This window comes from Lycorma delicatula, chromosome 4 (genome assembly GCF_047948215.1).
Source record: "Lycorma delicatula isolate Av1 chromosome 4, ASM4794821v1, whole genome shotgun sequence".
Classification (NCBI taxonomy): Eukaryota; Metazoa; Arthropoda; class Insecta; order Hemiptera; family Fulgoridae; genus Lycorma; species Lycorma delicatula.
The window spans coordinates 79,857,718-79,878,045 of NC_134458.1; the positions used below are offsets into that span (position 1 = coordinate 79,857,718).

Below are 20,328 nucleotides of genomic sequence, written 5' to 3' on the forward strand. Positions count from 1 at the left end.
TAGGCAAAAAATTCTGGCAGTATGTAGTTAAAAGCAAAATGGAAATTGCATCCAACATTATTTAACTTCAACAATCTATGAGAACCAATTTATTATATACGGTTTCAACCATTGGCATTAATTCTTACTTCACATTATTTTCAAGTTGCAACTTCCTGAGAGTCAACAAGAGTTGCAGAATCATCAGAAGTAATAGGCTATAAACAAGACCACTTCATATTAAGTTATAAAAAAAAATGTTAAAAGTAGAGCAAAACTAACATAAATTAATAACTTTATGTAAATTTCTATACTGCATTTAAAGATTTCTGCATTACAAATGTCATCAAAGATTTTTCATTATATAATCATTAATAAAAATAACGAATAAAACTAGCGATACAGATATTACTCAGTACATTATTTCAACAACAATTTAGAATAAATTTGAAATATAAAAACTAGGGTAGATGTTCTAGTAATTCTTTAATTTGCAACTTTTTTCTGGTAAAAAATTAAATAAGTAAATTATTATTTTATTAAAAAGTTTATTATTGTTTATTAGTATTAGTCATATTTTATATAAGAATAAAATTTAACAAATATTTATTATAACATTTTCTAAACAACGTCAATTACATTTTTGGAGGTGAGGGAGAAAAATTGAATATATTAATAAACTATGTTACATAAATATTATTCAATTCCATCAAATTTCATCACCGAATACTTTCACTCTACTTTCTGTTTATGTTGTAGTGAAACAAAAATTGCATATACAATAGTCAAAACTAGTAGAAAGTAAGTTAACATCCTTTTTCTCTGTGCAATCGTGCATTGTGCTTTAACTGTGTAAAGTAACAGCATAACCAAAAAATAACCGAACAATACACTGACTTTAACGTTAGCACATTTAAAATATACAGATTAACAGAGATCGTTTGTTTGCTATTGTTATTTACAAATGAATAAAGTAGAGAAGCAAAATATGATTTAATATTTCATTTTTAACAGAATATAATTATGGTAAACTTTAATTTTTTTGGCTGGTACACCTGTTCTATGGCATGCAGCAGTTTTGTAGATTCACAAAAAAACATTTACAAACATTCAGTTACATTGCTCAGACCTTTTTTTTGTTGCAATAATTTTTGGTTTACTTAAAATGTTGTAATTATTTAGAAAGAAAAATGCATTACAAAATAGAAATTTTGGCGTATTAACAGAATGTTGACGCTCTCTAAAATTATGAAGATACTTAAACTCAATTTCAGCATGCTTTTGTGATCAGTGCCAGGAGGAGTTATTGAGAATAAATAAGTACTTCATGGCAAAACTGGCAGTATCAGATGTAGAAAGTGCAAAGAAGCTTGAATGTTTGAAAGTTAACAAGCTCAAAGTTTTAGGTTTAACCTGGAAAACTGACAATTACTGAGATCAAAAAAGTGACTTAACTAGCAAACTTAATCCTGTAGATATTACGATATTCTGTAAAGTTTATTGAAAGTGATGTACATCCTTCTATCTTCACATCAAAACTACATTGTTTCATGATAATACATAAAAAGGAATTACAATAAAATCGTTTACAGTTCAATAAGATCAAGCAGAATTAGAACAAAATAAAATTAAATGATCCTAATGAACCGAATAATAAGAATAAGTTGAGTGGGTTTTGATATGAAATTAAACACCATATTTCAGATCATTGTCAGTTTTAGATAATTTCAGTATTTATAAACTCTGAGCTGCATTCAGGATTAGGATTCAAAGTGTTTTATACATTTTACACACATATAAATACAAATGTATATATTTTATTAATTTTTATTATACATATTGTACTTGCTTTTATTACACGTGCATGCACACACACATACACAATTTAATCTTTTTTTAATTACACTATTAATATTTAATCACTGGTATTATTTTTTAAATTTTTTTTACATAAAAAAAAATATTTTAATCATACTTTTAATATATTTTAAACAAAATATTTTTAAAACATTAATTATAATGTTACATAAAATAATAATGTTGAAATACAAATTTCAATAAAACTTAAATTAAATTATACTTACAAGAAATATAAAACGATTCTGTTTTCTTGCGAGGCACATTACTGTAAACCCAGTGATGATAAGCTGTAAAAAAAAATTGGTATAAAATTTTGGAACGAAATAGAAGTTTTTATATTTTACTAAACCAAATCAATAAATCAGTAGAAGCTTTATATCAATTCATAATTTATTTATTTTCCTATATTATTAAACATAAAATGAAGTAAATGAACACATAAAGCTATAATAAACTTATAGTATAAACATTATCTTTTAAACGATTTTAAAAAAGATACTTATTTCAAATAATTAAAACATTATTATACGTCTACATAAAAAAAAAATCTTATTACAACATAATATATTTTTATCAGTAAATTATTCAACATTTTCTAAACATTAAGAAAAAATAACGATAATATTTTGTTAATTACTGTTTTGTTTAGAAGCAGTGTATTAAAGCTCTATAGCCGCTATAGAGCCTGCCTACCTGCCACAGGCCTATTTAATTTTGTAGAGGGTCTTTTTAATTTTTGTTTGTTATTTTGTTTATAATATAATTTACCACTATTATATATAATTTTAAAGCTAATTTCTTGAATTATTACTTATTAATAATTGAAAAATATAATATCACTGCCTGAAGGAAATGTGAAAATCTAAATATAAAAAATGAAACTGTGCAGAAACAAAAATTTGTTTTTAGAATTAAATTTATGACTAGGAAATAAAAAATGATTATACATTATATAAAGCATATTTTTTGTAATTAGTAGTCTAAAATTTTCAAAATATTTAATTGCATGAAAAATAAATTCTAATTTATAAAAGAGTTCAGTGGCAGCATGTTAGTAGGACAAATATCCCTTGCACGAAAATCTTCATTTTACTCATTTCATGGTGAGATTAAGTTTATTTTGTACTTTTACTGTTACTATTATTATTATAGAGCTAAATCCTTACTTTTCCAGTAAATAACCTGGAATATATTCAGATGCAGTATCTCTTTAATAATTTGAATCACTGTCAATAAAAATTAAAAATAGGAATAAGTTCTACAATAACATGAGCAGGATTGTTTTAAAAGCTGGTTTCTCATATTTACAATCTGACTGGCATTTTCACATTCACTTAATAATTTTCTACAATGTTCATTCTTGAATAAATTGAAATAATGGATGAATATGGAATTAATCTTTTATGTTATATTCAAAATATTTTCAGTGTATGAAAACTCAAAAATCAATAATAAAATTTTGTAATACAGACTCAGATCATAGATTTTTATTTCATAAAACTAGTTTACGATCAAAATATATTATGTTGATACATTTACCTGATGTTAGACTATGGTCAGAATAAAATGGCGTCAACTAGTTGATTGTAGTTAAAGGTCCTGTGTTACCTGTATACATAAAATGTGAATATTTCCCATACTAGGGTACCTGTGCAATAGCAAACGTGAATGAACATTACTGTGACATAATCATTACATTCTGATCCTGTTACAATTTTTATAGTTCCGATCCTGTTATAATTTTTGTAATTTAGTTAATGCACACAACAAAAAGAAGGCAAACTATAGGTATGTTATCATACAACAGAAAATATTTCCAACATCCTACGAACACATAGATGTACAATGTCATTGGCTGGAGCTACTTAATAAAGAAAAGACTTATTCTATGTTGAAAACAAATTACAAAAATAGTTAAAACAGGAAAAAAGTTACTGGAAAAGGTTTTTGTGGTTTATAACATTAAAGAAGACAAAAAATTAACTACTGTTGTTGAACTTGATAATGTGGAAGTTTTAGAATTGATAGAAGATGCGACAGTAAAATTTATAAAACAAATAAGGAAAGAGATGTTATTTTATCAAATAATCCTCTTTAATCATTACATAAATTTTTCAAAACCGAGGAAATCATTTTGAGGGAAGACCTGAAAACTGATCATAGACAAAAAGTAAACAGGAAAATGGAGAGACTGTATTGGCACAAAACTAAGAAAAACGATTTTCTGTATACAGCAAATGAAACAACAATAACCAGTTTTTTAAAAGTAACTTTTATTGTGAATCCTCTGGTTTTTAACAGTCAAATTAAATTTTTTTAAATTTTACTTAAGTAATTTTGAGTTACGGATGATAAAGTAAATTTGTAAGATACATGCAGGGAGAATTTTTTAGTCAGTACCTAACCCCAAATTTTATATTTTCCTAATGTCTTAATTTACACAGAGTTTTACCAGTATGTAGCCTCACATAAGTAAAGGGAGTACAAGTTGACAAGACGAAGTTCATAATCGTGGAGGATCGCAGCACTATTGCTTTGTTTGGCTATAGACAGAGATGGAGCTATAACATCTCTGTCAACTAGACTAAGTCTGAGCTTAGTCCTACTGAACAAAGTAACATGCTTGTCAGTCTGTTCTAAAGAAGAAATGTTACCCGTTTAAAATAGGTTACTGTATTTTTTGGAACCTGTAACTTCTTTCTGATTATTGTATTAACACAATTAAAATTATTGATTTACATTACTGGATTCATAAATAAAACAAAATTTAAACGGCAATTAATTACAATAATGCAATTAAGTAAACGTTTTTACTAAAACAGTATCATAGTTCACAGCATTATTTTCAAAGCTGATAGTAATAATTTGGACATGTAAGCCTACAGAATCACAAGTTGGATATAGCAGCAGAATAAAAAATAAAATAGTATTTTTGTATTAATTTACTAAATAATTAAACAATCATTACTACCTTAATACAATCCTTAATCAGTTTTGTCTGCAGTTTCCATAGAACTATCTTCTGTGATAGGCCAACAACCCTCAATTTCTGAGCTTGACTCAGTTTCACTACCACCAGAATTAATTTTAAATTTGTTTTCACTACCTGATGTCTCACCATCATCCATCCCTATATTTATAATTATGCTTTTAATGGCATATTCCATTAACGCATCTGTTATCCAGTAACAATTAATTATCTCCTGAACATTCTACAATGATTTTTTTTTTTTTACTGAAAAAATCAGTAATTGATAAATGGCATGTAAAAAGTAATGGTTCTCAGTTCTATTAATGACTTATTATGTGGGACATATTGAAGTCTCAAATCCTTTTTTAACTAGATTCCAAATAAATTTAATTGGGTTAAATCTGGATGGTAAGATGGCAATCTAAATACTGTAATTTCTTTGTTATTTAGGACGGAGTAGTTTAATAATTTCTAAAAGTTCTTTTTTTGTTAAATCTGGGACGTAGTTAATTTTTTTTTTTTTTGGAGCCATTCTTGAATGTCTTTTTTCAATGAATTGGATGACAGAGGTCTATTTTTGTTTATTATGGTAAGGTGTGTTATCTATGATTAAAATACAATTTGTCAGTAGTCCTAGGATAACTTGCTTTTCAATATACTTCAAAAAATTTTCATTGTTCATCTCTTCGTGTAATCGTACATTAAAAAAGCACCATCTATGAATTCCATATCCCAACTCACATGAGCCACAATTAAACATTTCAGTAACAACTGTTGCAATTTCCAATGCAGAGAATATTTGTTTTTATTAGTAATAACATGTCTACAAATTACATAATCCTTATAACTACACGCCTACTTTAAACCCATAATTCTATGACTCCCTCGTCTCTGTTTCTCATAATATCATTACTTAAACCAAAAGAATTCTAGTAAGAAATCTATACTCCATTTATTTGTATATACTTTTCTTAGTATAATATATTTTCATCATGCTTGTGTTTTAAATTACATTGACTAAGAAAACAAACAATTGCTCTTATTACAAAAAAAAGAAAGATAAAATTCATATTTACACAAAAATATCTGTAATTAAGCAGAAGAAAAACTGATGTTTTATTATTAAAGATTGAAATTGAAATGACATCAATTTATTAATATGGAATTAATATAAATAAAGCCTAATAAATAATATAATGTTATGCAACACTATCATGATATGTGTTGCATCCACACACACAGAAAATAATATTTAATATAGCAATCTAACCTCATAGCAGAAGTCGCAATTGCATTACTAGTACCACTGGAACATGACTGTACATAGCAGTAGTTTGTAAACGCTCCAAATATGCACCTCGCCTTGTCGACTAATACTGAAATTTATTCCAACTAAAAATATTTCTGTTCTGTGTGACCAAAACTATGGAGTTACAATCTATTACAGCATAACTGAAATTTCTTCATGTATAGACATTTTAAAATATTTTCTTAAATATATATTGAAAAATAGTCACAAAATGTATTAAATCAGAGAATTTATTTATTATTTACAGCATAACTGAAATTTCTTCATGTATAGACATTTTAAAATATTTTCTTAAATATATATTGAAAAATAGTCACAAAATGTATTAAATCAGAGAATTTATTTTATACAACTGATAAGTTTGGAATACCAACAATACACAAATTTGTTAAATTAAATTTTCCCATTTTAAGAGTTTATAAAAGACTAAACTTTAAAATAAAGTTGATAAGACTTCACCCATAAATTGTTTTTTATTTTTTTTATTTTTATTACCATATCATGCCATAATTGAGATATCATGATTAATTAAAATATTATTACTAAAATTAGAATTATATTGACAGTTCTAATAAAGCAGGAGCCATATTTGCAATACATCACAGTCTATATTATATAGTATTATAACATTGCATCAGTTCCATTTTAAAAACTAATTAATGATTAAAGCACGATAATACACTACTGGTAAATTAATAAAAACTGCTAAAAACTCCACAGCAGGATTGATTTCTTAGTCTAACAGTATTTTTTGAGAGTAAAAAAAAAAAAAACAAATATTTAACTAAATAAAATATAAGAGAAGTAAATGCAGCACAATTAATAGTAATAATAAACCAAATTAGAACCAACAATTTCCCAGATGAAAGGCAGATGCTACCTGTCTGTAACAAAGGTTGGGTTTGTCACCTCATTTACTTAATCTTTTATTATAAGAAGTAAAAGTGGTGTTTTGTTTCTATCATTAGCTCCTTCTTATGATTGCTTTATATTTATAAAAAAAAACTAATCGTTTTGGCAGACCATTGTTACTTACAGGTATAAGTAACTTTTTCCTGGGCACACAGAAAAAAGTTTTTTTAACTTTAAATTTCTTAGCACTCACCCATTAAATATCAATAATTACCTCATGTACATATACTCACCCTGGACATTTGGGGTGTATAAAGCATAACTTTTTGATGTTCACACATGGATAAAACACACATTTTTGTATAGATTTGTAATTTATTTATTAATATTAAACACAATGTCAAAGCAAACTAATTTAAATACAAATAGATAAATCAGAATATAAATTATGTTTAATGAATACCATAATAAACTAACCATAGCAGCTGGCACATAAGTAGGAATAGTTTCAAAATGTTCTAATGATGTAGTATAACTTCGTAATACTAGATATACACTTAATAATGAAGCACCAAGAATACAAGCTAGTCCTCCACACAGTGTACACAGAAGAACATATTTTCTCACACCTGAAAATAAATAACATACCAAAATAGAGAATTAAAAAAGGATTTAAGCATTAACTGTAAGATTAAATATAATGCTTATCAACAGATATTTATTTTTATTGAACAGATTTATAATATATAAAAAGTTAAAAAACTCACTTTCAAATAATTGGAACTATTCTTTCAAAGACTTCTTTTGAAACTAATTTCAGTACCTTCCTCAGTGGAGTTTCCAGAAAATGGCACCTCAAAGAATGGAGTTCCATAAACAGGACTTTTCTTCTAGCCATTTTTACTTAATAACCAATTGTTACTACTGGTTTCACTAAGCAGTATAAACTTTCCAACAATGACCTACTGGCAATTCTCTTTCCCAATCTTCCCTTAAAAATATCCACTTTACAAACATTCCACAACTTGGGATTGACTTTTTCCTTGCTACATAAAATTCATTTTCCTCAATAGGTGTTGGACTAACGCAAGTGATATATTTTCAGATCTTTGTTTTAACCTAATTTTGCAAATAAGTTTAGTAATTAATAAAAATCGACATAGATTTTTTTACACTTTCTTTTTGATTATAAATCTCACATCATATTGTTCATTTCTCTATTCAGGTTCACTGTCAAAACTACACATTTACTTTTATCTTTTCCTCTTCATTGTCCCTTCCATCCAGCTTCTTTGGTCCTAGGCAGGAGAATCAAAGGTAGTCCCTCTGTGGGTAATTGTGCCCTTCCCTAATCTTTCATTCTTTTTTTCCTTAAGCATGTACCTTGCAAGCTGGGTTAGAAGCCCTACTTTCATGTGTGGTGCTAGCAGGATAGCCACTTCTTTATTGGAGTTCAGCAAATGACTCTATGTACCGTAGAACTGTTTAAGGTCTCTGCTTCCCATTCAAGCAGTTGTACAAAAAGCCCATTATTGGCTGAACCCCACTGGATAAAGAAAGATCTCATATTCCTGTTCCTAACCAATCATATCCTGTTCCTAAAAATTTATTGGGTGACAACTATCTCTACTTTAATTGTTAGTTTCTCCTATTGTTGCAGTCATTTTGCCAAACTACCATTCAAAGTACCAGTCTATATCTAAGTTTTTGTTTCTTTTAGCTTAATATTGTTTTTTAGATGAAAATCCAAATATTTATTTTATTGACATTTTCCATATTTGTTATATGACAATCCCAATCCATCCCAACTGTTTTATAGCTTCAATCCACAACCTTTTCTTTTTAATGAGTATAGTTGCTACCTTCACGCCCAGTCTCCTGATTAGAGGAACTAAAATTTTTCTGTTGGGGTTCTCCTTCCCTTAACCAAAACAGTCCCAAATTCATGCGTGAGATTCATTTGGCAATGTGATAATGCATTACCATGAAGACTTTGATGGTGCTATAAGTCTTTGATGAAGATTATGATCTTTTATTATAAATATTTTATAAAACAAGAGCTGGCATTAGTGCTGACTCCAAGGCCATCAGCCGCTGTTACTCTATTCCACAGCTATAGTGCTTTCTTAAATGTTCAAGGTGTTATGGAATCATCTATCTGTAGGGAATATTGTATATTGTCACATCTAACATCAGATTACATTTACTTTTATAAAAAATATTCAGTAAAATGAGTAAGGTTTCTTGTAGATGTAAGTGTTCAGTAGGCAGGTAGGCTAAGTTTGATCATAGTTCATGGTTCTTTATCTACTGTAGCAAATCATTCATATTTTCCTAATTACAAATTAATAATATTTAAATACTATACACTTCTTAAAACAGATATTAAAGGTTTAAAATGTACTCATACACATGTTAAAACTAAAAACATTAAAACTATGTAATAAGTATGATTGATAAAAAGACTAACAAATAGATTAGTTATAGTTTTACTTAATAAGAATTTATGTATTGAGCTGTGGCCATCTGTATAAAAAAAATATATAATAGAATGCAACAAAATGAATTCAGAAAATAAGTTAAAATTTATTGGGTGGGTAAAATTTAGACAGATGTGATTTAGTAAATGTATACAAAGAATAAGAAAAGATTAAAAAAAGGAAAAGATAACTTTAACATTATCTAATGAGTAATAAAGTATTAGCAAAACCTAATTACTTGGTCCTAGGCAAGTTCATAAACTGTATGCTTTTAACACGTAAATCACAGTTATTGCCAGTGGGTAAAATGATCTGAATTTTTGTAATTTGTATAAAAAATTCTTGACTACTGGGCTCATTGACTTGTGTTCTGGCATCACAAGATGCTGTTTGCTTGCACTACAGGAGACATTTTTATTAGAATTAAATTTCAGTGGTTCTTATCTTCGAGGGACAGAATCAGGACTGCCATTCCAGTCGGTACTTGTCTCCTCGGTCAAGTATGCATTCTACGATACATCATCTATTAGTAACTAGATGAACTTTAAGCGAGTTGACAACATACTGTAAGTTACTAAACACTAAATAAAGTATTCATTATAGCCAGCTGTTTTACACCAGAAGAACCTCTTTTAAAGAATTACTATAGATTACTATAGAATTAATCATAATAAGCAATGCAAACAAATGCGTAAAAATATTTTTTAAATTATTATATTTAGGCCTAAATAAAATGTAATAAGTAATTTAAATAGAAATACATGGAAAACAAATATATGCGGCAATAAAAATATGAGTTAAAACCACATTACAAACAAATAACCATTTTTAATACTGATACCTCTAAAAACATTAGTTAAAAAAATAAAAATAATGGCAACATGAACGAAAGTACATGAGAATGTATTACAATTATTAGTTTAGAATTTTAACGGCAATTAATAGTTTTCAAATTAAAATGTAAGACAATTTTTAAAATTTTTGTTACTGTCTTGTTAAATTAAAAAGAAAACATGAAATACAATCATAGTTGATGAAGTTAAGATATAACAAAAAATGCATCACAAAACAAAATCATAAAAAACTTATTTGCATTTTATGGCAGTCATTAAAAGTCTAAGCAAAGACTAGGTTCTTCTCACCATCGCCACAGTAACTGATGACCTGTTTAGCTTTTTTATCAGCCTCCTTACTGCTCAAACTTTGATGCAACTTTAAGTAGCATCTGACGGGTTTTATGCTTATTTCTTCAAGTACCTTCTGGTTGAACAAATGTGTAAATATGGCTTGGGGTTAGGGTTGGACTTATTTCAGCTTGTTGTCTGGAAAGTAGTTTAGCCAATGATCAGCGAAAGTCTGTAATTGAACGGTGTTCAGACGTAGCTATTTTGTTTTAGATGTACTGTGAGTTGACCACAGCAGTCCCCAATAACATTTTTTTTTCTTTGCAATTGTACCAGGTGGAGACCAGACCCACTTTTTAAGTTTAACTCAGTCCCCATCCTGCAAAAGGTCACCACCTCTGCAACAAACACAAGCAAAGATGCTGGGGGACGAACAGGGATCAGACAACCACTACTCTCCCACGTCTGCCTCCCTACCATGAACAATGACCTCCACCATAGCAGCTACGGCTTTCCACGCAGTTTCTGACTCGAGCATCTTGGTAACCATGCTTTCAGCCACCAACTCCCCGAACTCCTTGACTACTGGGCGCTATACATCATACCAGCACCCACACCAGAACACCACGTGTTCCGGGGAGTCGACGACTGCACAATACCTACATAGGGGGGAAGCCTCTTTTCCCAATCCTATGCAGGTAAGCGCCAAAGCAACTATGCCCATTCAGAAATTGAGTGAGTTTATACGACAGGATTCCGGACTTCCTCCCTATCCAAGTCAAGATGTCTGGGATGAGGGATCTCGTCCATCCACCTGTCTGCGACGCCTCCCACCTCTCTTGCCACTGCCTGATAGTCAATTGCGAGCGACATGTGGCAAAGCACCCTGTTGACTTATTGCCCTTTCCTCCGCCATGAGACTCAGGGGCGGCACCCCGGCGATGACAAACATGGCCTCGGTGGAAACCTTCCTATAAGCACGTGCAATCTGCAAAGCCAGCACCCAATGCAAGCTCCAAGAGCTCCCTGGCTCGCCTAGTACTAAGAGCCCTAGCCTAAACCGGTACTCCATACAGGCAGACCGACCATGCCACCGAAGCAAGAAGTCTCCTTCTTCTGATCGATGGGCTACCCCAATACTGCATCAGCTTCGCTAGGGCATCAGCCGTTCTCCTAGCCTTGCTTACTGCTTCTCGGACATGTTCCTGGAACGACCTTTGGTGGTCAATCCACATTCCAAGGTATTTTACCTTACTTGAGGTCAGGACTTCGGTCGCATCGGTACGTAACGTGATGGGGTCAAGTTTACGTTTCCCAGCCATGACCACCGTCTCCGTCTTCCGCTCTGCAACCTTCAGTCCCCTCGTAGCGAGCCAGTCGCTCACCATACGGATCGCCGTAGTGCTCTTCTCTGCGACTACCAGTTCTGTTTTGCCGACAACAACCAGTGCCAGATCAACAGCAAAACAGACTGCAGCGACCCCTTCCGGGTACTCGATCCTCAGCACACCATCATAAGCAATATTCCAGAGCAAAGGACCGAGTACCGATCCCTGTGGGACACCACACACTCTCATACGTAACTGACAGCCCCTCCGCGCTGGCGACCACAAACCTGTCGCTCAAGTACTGGCCGACCAACTGCCTGAGGCGCTCACGCCACGCACTTCAAGCTCATCCATAATAACACGCCAGGACAGTCTATTAAAGGGATTTTCAACGTCTAGGAGGATAACAACCGGTATACTCCTAGTGCGCCGACTGCCCGCGGCAGTCTCGTCGACCAGCTGCATCACTCGGTCGATAGCATCCATCGTGGACCTGCCTTTTCGGAACCCGAACTGGTTCGCAATTAATCCTACCCCAGCTTCCAACTCGGCTGTCAATCTACCTTGGAGGCGCTCGAAAAGGATGTCGAGCATGCTTAACAAACACAACGGGCGATATTCAATAGCATTACCAAATTTGTCACGCCCCTTCTCAATCAGAGCTAGCCGAGCAACCTTCCATGCTCCTGGCACAAACTCGTTTGTTAAGCAGTAATTAAATGCATCGATAAGCTTTACTGGGGCCAACTGAGCCAAGACCTGAACCGCCTCGCCGCTGATGCCATCAAGACCGGGACTCTTCCACGGGTTGACACGCTTAGCTGCTGCAACCACCTTCATCCAGCTTGAACAGATGAGCTACTTCATCCAGAGAAATTTCCCTCTAAGGCAGCTGTTCTACCTTGGGAAATAATTTGACTATCGCGTCCACTAGGCGCTCCTTAGTCAGAACGGGGAGGGAACGACCAAAGTTCTTCATTACTATCTTGTAACCGCTTCCCCACACGTCCGTATCGATCTCATTGAGCAGGTCAGCCCATTTCTTTTCCTTAGCATGAAGGATGTCCATTCTATCGTTGCCTCTGCAGCCTTCGTCTTGCTCTGAGGCACTCTCTTCGAAGCTCCCCTACTTCCTCGCACCACCAGTAAGCACTCTTGTTCCTGGCAGCGCATTTCGGTTGAAGCTCGTCAAGCGCCTCCTGCACAATGGAAGTTACATCATCAGGCATTAACGCGTGCCTTAGCCTGTCAGCGATAGTACGACGGAAAACCCCCATCGCACGCTCGCTTACTTTCCGTATTCCAGGAGTGCAGCTAGCCACACCCCAAACAGCTTTACAGACGAATGAGACGACCTTATGGTCGCTAAGGGTCTCCTCATCCAACACACACCAATCGCTGACCCTTTGGCACGCCCTCTCACTTGTGAAATTGACATCGATGAACGACGCCGACTCCCCTCTCTCAAATGTAGGACATAAACCATCACCCAGAGAGGAAAGTCCAGCGCCGCTTACAGTCTCCTCAAGGATTTGGCCCCTTCAATTGGTGATCACACCCCCCCATGACACGCACTTGGCGTTGAAGTCACCGGCGATTATCACCCTAGGCTATCTCCCCGCCTCAGCCATAAGTTCATCAATGAATCTTTCGTCTTTCTCCAAACCCGAATTTGGAGAAATGTAGCCAACTATCAATGTGACCTCCCTGAGCTCCACAACCATGAAGCTCCTCCTAAGAGCTACACTGACAATTGGAAGACTCCGGATTCTTCCACAAGAGCAACATCTATGTCCGCGTCCCTAATCCAACCTTTCTCCTCAACCAGCTTCTTGTTTGGCTCACTTAGCAGGATGAAGTCCGCTTGGCTTCTCACTGCCAGCTCCCATGCAGCATCATGTGCGAACCTACTCCTATTTACATTCAACTGATAGAATCTAGCCATTTCTCTTTTTGCAGACACCTAGTTTATGCCCCTTATCTCTGCACTTGAGACATTTCATGGCCTCCTTGCATTCCTAATATGCCTCTCTATGCCGCAGTTATAACACTGACTATCTACCCCTTTACATTTAGAGGCAAGGTGACTATTTTCGCCACACCAGAAGCACCGCTTCTCAGATGATCTTTTCGATACCCTACAGAGTATCCACCCTATCTTTATGTAGCCTTTCTCCAACAGCATGTTGCCGATCGTCTTTCCTACAAGCACGGAGAACGTCTTAGTGCTCCCAAACGATCTCCACAAAGAGGAGACCTTGACTGCCCCACTGTTGACACCTGCAGCTGTAGCAATACCTGCCCTCACCTCCTCTTCCACAGCTAGTTCATCAAAATCCTTCACCAGGAGCACTATGTGGTGCTCCCTCCTTCCACCACCTTCATTGTCAGGAATTTTCTTTTTTATGACCTCCCTTAGCTTAGTGGCTGCTTTCTTCTCCCCTTTAACCTTAATACATAGCTGTTCATTGACTTTTCTAATAGAGAGCACCTCACCTGTCTCCTTGTTAGCGATACTGCTCTTTACATCACGCAGCAGATCCGCGTAAGTCCACCCCTCAGCACAAACCATGGTAACGTTTGAGCCTCTTTAGTAGTCGCTTGCTCCTTTCCTGCAGAATTCACCACATCCCTAGCGGTGGTACCGACTGTTCTAAGGGTATACTTACATTCCGCTTGCCTTGCCACATACTCCACAACCTTCCTTACGCTCTTACCCAACGTGTTACCCGGCACATTGAAACACAAGGAAAGCTGCAGGGTGGCATTGATCTTCTGCAATGCACGGTAAAAATCCTGCATTGCTGCCTCTTCACCCTTGGATGAGCCCATGACTGCTCGCTTCTCCACCACATCTACTTCCTCCCAAAGAATCACCACAGGTCTGGAACATTCAGCAATAACAAGTCCTGCCTTCAGTATGTTTTTAGCTTCGAGCTGCCCAAGCATCTTAAACGCCTCAAAGACGACCAATAACAGTTAAACATTATTTTTCGGTAACATTTATTTGATTTTTATAGTAACATTTTTATAATAAGCAAACATCTGATCACTCAGGCCGATATCTTTTTGGCTTGGCTGTAATCCAAGATGCACTTGAGTTTTTGTCTCTTCATTTTTTTTTTGTTTGCCAGATGGTAGTAATGCTGTATTATGTGCAAGATCAGTTGTAATCATTATACTGAACATCTATTCTTCCAGTTTATAATTTTAAATTTACTTATTGTAGCCCCTATTATTTCACCCTTTTTCTTTTTTTTCTAATTTGTAATTTTCAGGGATACTTTTTCTGCCCTTATTTAGTGTTCCACTACAAATAATTTTCCCAGCATGCAAGTCAACAGCTAACTGGATGCTTTAGTAAAAATGATCGGTATACAAATTCCTTCTTTTTTTCCTGCACACAATCAAGTTTTTCAAGTCTTTTTACTACTGCTTCAGTATGTACCCTCTCTTTTCCTGTTTAGCCTCTGGTAACTACCGTTTCGATAATTCTTCAGAGGATGAATTAGAATGATATGTATGAGTGTAAATGAAGTGTAGTCTTGTACATTCTCAGTTCGACCATTCCTGAGATGTGTGGTTAATTGAACCCCAACCACCAAAGAACACCGGTATCCACGATCTAGTATTCAAATCTGTGTAAAAATAACTGGCTTTACTAGGACTTGAACGCTGTAACTCTCGACTTCCAAATCAGTTGATTTGGGAAGACACGTTCACCACTAAACCAACCCGATGGGTCGCTGCCAGAAGTTGTACCTCCTCGACCGAAATAAACTCTTACATAATATGCAAATCTATCCACTGAACAGTTTGTACACCTTAATCCCATCTTGCTGAGATTCATTTGGCAAGTATACAAATACATATACAGTCTCTTCCAGGTTCAAGAACTTTTTGAAAATCTTTTAGCAACAAGTCTAATACTATCTGTATTTTTCTCAGCCTGCTATTAGATTGCTCTTCATTAACAAAGAAATGAATGAAACTAACTAGTTGTAATAAGAAATAAATATTAAAAATTGAAAAACATGACTGCCGAAAAAAAACATTGATGACAAATATTGCTCTTTAATATACGATAACTGAAGAGCATGCGGATGACAATTTTGTATATTTATTTTTCAATTTTATATATATATATATTCATACGACTTTTTCTTAAATGTTTATAAAAAATAAATAGCAGTAATAATAATTTTAAAATAAACTAATAAATTTTACTACCATAATTCATTCATTCAGTATCGTAGCAGATCTTAAAACACAACTATTTTTGATACAAATAAATTGATACTAAAAATACTATCAATTATTGATTTAAAATTGTATGTATGATTTTATGTGGCCTTTTAGTTACAATTAAACATATATATTTATATAGTCTATGACACTCCCCGTAACATAAGTATTCCAATGTAGGGTCATATATCTGAATCAGTTCAGCCGTTGAGCAGCTATAGTGAAACAAACATACATACATACACTCTAAAACCATTACACTCCTTTTTGGGAAGTCATGTAAAAACCGATCCCTGAGCATCACTTGTGCAATAAATTAGTTTCAAAACATTCTATCTTTACTCCAGTACAATTCAGTAAAAGGGTTACAAACTAATTCCATTACTAAAAGAACAGAAAAACTCTTTTTTTTTAGCTATACCAGCTGCCAACCAATTTTTTACGTGTAATATTTTATTACTATTTTTGCTATTAAGTTTCATTGCGGCATGCCTATTTGTTTCTTCTACTACCATCTGAAGAATATCATCATTTACAAATAACTGATGAATATCAAGATGATTTTCAACATCAGTTGATTCAAAGTTAATTTTTGATTGATAAGGAAAATAAGAAAATTCAGGATCTGATAAAGTAATCTACCAACAAAGTGATATGGTACTTACAGATTCTGAAGTATTATTTTGCTGAATTACCTCATTAGCTGCAAAGTACTTGGTAATGTAATATCTGATTCAGAAACATTATTTTCAGGTTGTAAATCACTATCTTCAGAATCACTGGTATCACTAAAACTGCAACTTCTTTCATCTGATGATGCATAGTCTTTTTCCATATCAGAATCAACAATACTAAATGATGTACACGTACTACTCACACTACTTCTTATGGCATTACTACTTTCACTACTACTTTCCTGAACACCTTGAGCTAAAGCTAAGTCAACAAGTTGCTGACCTCGCTACAACATTATGATGAAAGAAGAACAGCACAGGTTAATAGAAACATTACGGATAAACTGAAAGACCAAGTAAATTTTATCAAAATCACATTTTGACATGTATCAACAGGTCTGTGCATTATTAGTCATACTTACTTCAGAAATAAGAACCACTGTGAAACATCTTCATCTTGTAACAACTCTTGATGCCACAAGCAAGGAAATAGTGTTGACTCCAGAGATCAGAACCGCCATAAAGTAATAACCTCATTGTACAAAAGCGGTTCTTTATATGAACATTTTTTTGAGAAATAAGTGATATTTTTTTCTTTACCATTAGATACCTTTATTACTGCAGTTGAAAAGTAGGAAATAACAAATATTCAACTGCCACTTCCATTTAATACTTCAAAAAATTCCTCCTAACAAGTTGAAACGCCAACTCATGACACTGAGGTCACTTATTTAAAGAATGTAATAAATGCTCCCAATTTGTATTTAGATGGTACTCGGTTAGTGTAGAGGGGAAACTGCAGTTTATGTGTTCTTGAAGTGAAATTTGTTCCACTTTCCCCAAAAAATTAAGTATCCTTTCAAAATATTAGATTTGAATAAGTTGAAAGTAAGTATCTGAGGAAGTAAGAATAAAATGCCATTAGCTAGAACTACAATATATGTATTCTAATTAGTAGAGGTAAACAACATAAGGCACAATTAACTTTCTCAACAGGATATTATATATAATTGAGTCATACATTGACTAATGGTCAGAGCAGCCAAAAACAATTATGAAACTTATAACAATAATAAAACTTAATACCCACACATAAGACAAAAATAAATAATCTTACGTCTGCGCCGTGGAGGTGTCAGTCTAGAAGGAGTCAGTCTAGGACGCGGTGGTGGACGTGGTGGTAAAGCTGGAGGGTCACCTTCTAACTTAGCTTGAGATACTCCACAACACCCATTCCCTTGAATGTCTGCTTCCATTTTGATAGAACTGTGTCTAACCCTAAAACACAATCACACTATTGTTAAATTAAATAAATCAGCAAGTGATATTAATAAACTTTGCTAAGAAATTATTTAAACAATATATTTTTCAGTAAAATTTTTATTTACAACTGTAATAGTTTACTGTGTTATAACCATTATTATAAATAATTAGGAATTGCCCTATATAAAACAGTGATTTATAAAAGAAATACCTAATTCACAAAGGTATAGCTCGCTCAACTGTGCACTTAGGAGAAGGGTACTGATTCATCTTTGTTTTTAATGTTTGGTAGGGGTTCACATAATCAATAAAAATATGCTGTCTTTTCATTTGGTGCCATCACTCTTAATTGTTTCTGTATACCTTACTCTAAGAAATTGTAAATCTTGAAGGGAGTACTGAGTGATCAGATTACAAATTAAACTACACATTTTTATATACATTATAAATAATACATGTAAGCATTACAAAGCAGTAGTAAATAAATCTTTATAACAACTTCTGGAAAAAGAAGTTTCATATAAGTTAGCCAATATTTGTGTGTTCAATGTGATGATAAAATATGAAAATTATTCCATCATAAAATGTTCTCCCAATATGAGCTCCTACTGTTGTTTCCACATGCATGCTGAAAGTACAGGGATGATTAAAATTAAGAATTTCCAGGAAGTGAGACTTATGAGCACAATACAATAATGTATGCAATTATTAAAATACTTTATTAATTATTTAGTAATTACAAATTTCCATTAATTTATATTAACTTGCATTAAAAATAATCAATATAAAAAAGAAATAAACATATGTACAGTTTATTTAATTCTTCATGAAACTGCACACATGCTATACTCGCTAGGTGATAGGTAGGGCTACCACAACACAGTGGACTTTTATAAAATAACAAAGAGGTATACTTTCCACAAACGGAAAGTATACAACGGACCTGATTAGTTTTACAAACAGGTGTTTTGCAGTTTCAGTCATTAACAATAAACAGTCCATTTATCAAAATATATTAAATGTAACACTCCAATTTTACACATATTTATGAAACCTATGTTCATAAGCTGTATGCCTTAATAACACTGACAGAAAAAAAAAAATATTTTAATGTTTCTCTAAGTGTGATACAATTTCTTGAATTGCTGTTTTGCATACATTACAGATCTGTAAATACAATTTTTCTATCAGTATTAATGTCCAACAGTAATCGGCTATCATGTTAGTATTCCATTTCTCTTTATAGCAGCTTTCCATCACCGAAATGTCTTGGTGGAAACGTTCACCATGTTCGTCACTTACATCTCCGAGGTTGTCCGGGAAAAAATCCACATGTGAGTGAAGGAAATGTATTTTCAAAGACATATTACACACCATAGCTCTGTATAAAGTTAGAAGTTGATTAATAATATCGTGGTAGTTATGAATTTTTGTTTGCCAAGAAAATTTCTGCAAACATCTTTAAATGAAGCCCAAGCTGCACTTACTACATTATTTAACATCGAGTTAAATAAATCATCTTTGACCAACTCTCTTATTTGAGGACCAACAAATATTCCTTCTTTATTTTTCCTTCACTTACATTCGGAAATTTGTGCCTAATGTACAAAAATCCGGGACTATCCTTCTTCATTGCTTTTACAAAATTTGTTATCAGTGCTAACTTGATATGGAGAGGGGGTAAAAATATTTTTTTGGGTTCAACTAAGGGCTCATGAATAATATTTTTCCCATTTGGAGTTAAGGTGTCTCATATAGCCTAACTGCATGACTAGCAAAATAGCTATAACTTTCAAATCACCACATATGTTCCAGCTGTTTTTTATAATTTATTTTTTCAAGAACGCCTTTCATCACATTTTATGTTTCCTTCAAATGAATACCATAAGTGATTTGTATCAAAGGATATTTGTTACCATTATATAGTGGAACCACTTTTAAACTATACTTGGATGAATCTATGAAAAGGCGCCAGTCCTCAGGTTTATGAACCTGTCCTATGTGCAACATAAGCTCATCAATATTTGTACAATAAACCAAATTATTTTCATCAATAAAATACTGAGAAAGTTCTTTTTGTCGGCTTCAAAAGCATGAAACTTTTTTATTTTTTTGAAGTAAATTCAACATTGCAATCTTGATCCTAACAGTTCAGCTTCATTTTTTGATAAATTTAAATCCCTAACCAAGTCATTTAATTTACCTTGTGATATAAGATGTGGCTGATCGGAAGATAATTAAAA

The 20,328-nt window shown here is 33.1% G+C and overlaps 1 protein-coding gene across 3 annotated transcripts in view; it reads right to left on the minus strand.

Moving 5' to 3' along the window:
- The window catches only part of LOC142323581 (uncharacterized), a 52,411-nt gene that overhangs the window by 28,732 nt on the left and 3,351 nt on the right, over nucleotides 1-20,328 (minus strand). For all 3 annotated transcript variants that reach the window (XR_012756127.1, XM_075363407.1, XM_075363408.1), the window contains exons 2-4: nucleotides 17,940-18,100; nucleotides 7,449-7,600; nucleotides 2,064-2,126 (exon numbers count right to left, since the gene is read on the minus strand). Coding sequence is in view for 2 of the 3 variants with exons in the window: in XM_075363407.1 (XP_075219522.1) it covers nucleotides 2,064-2,126; nucleotides 7,449-7,600; nucleotides 17,940-18,078 (354 nt within the window). In the remaining variant the exon portion in view is untranslated. The remainder of the gene's footprint in view (nucleotides 1-2,063; nucleotides 2,127-7,448; nucleotides 7,601-17,939; nucleotides 18,101-20,328) is intronic.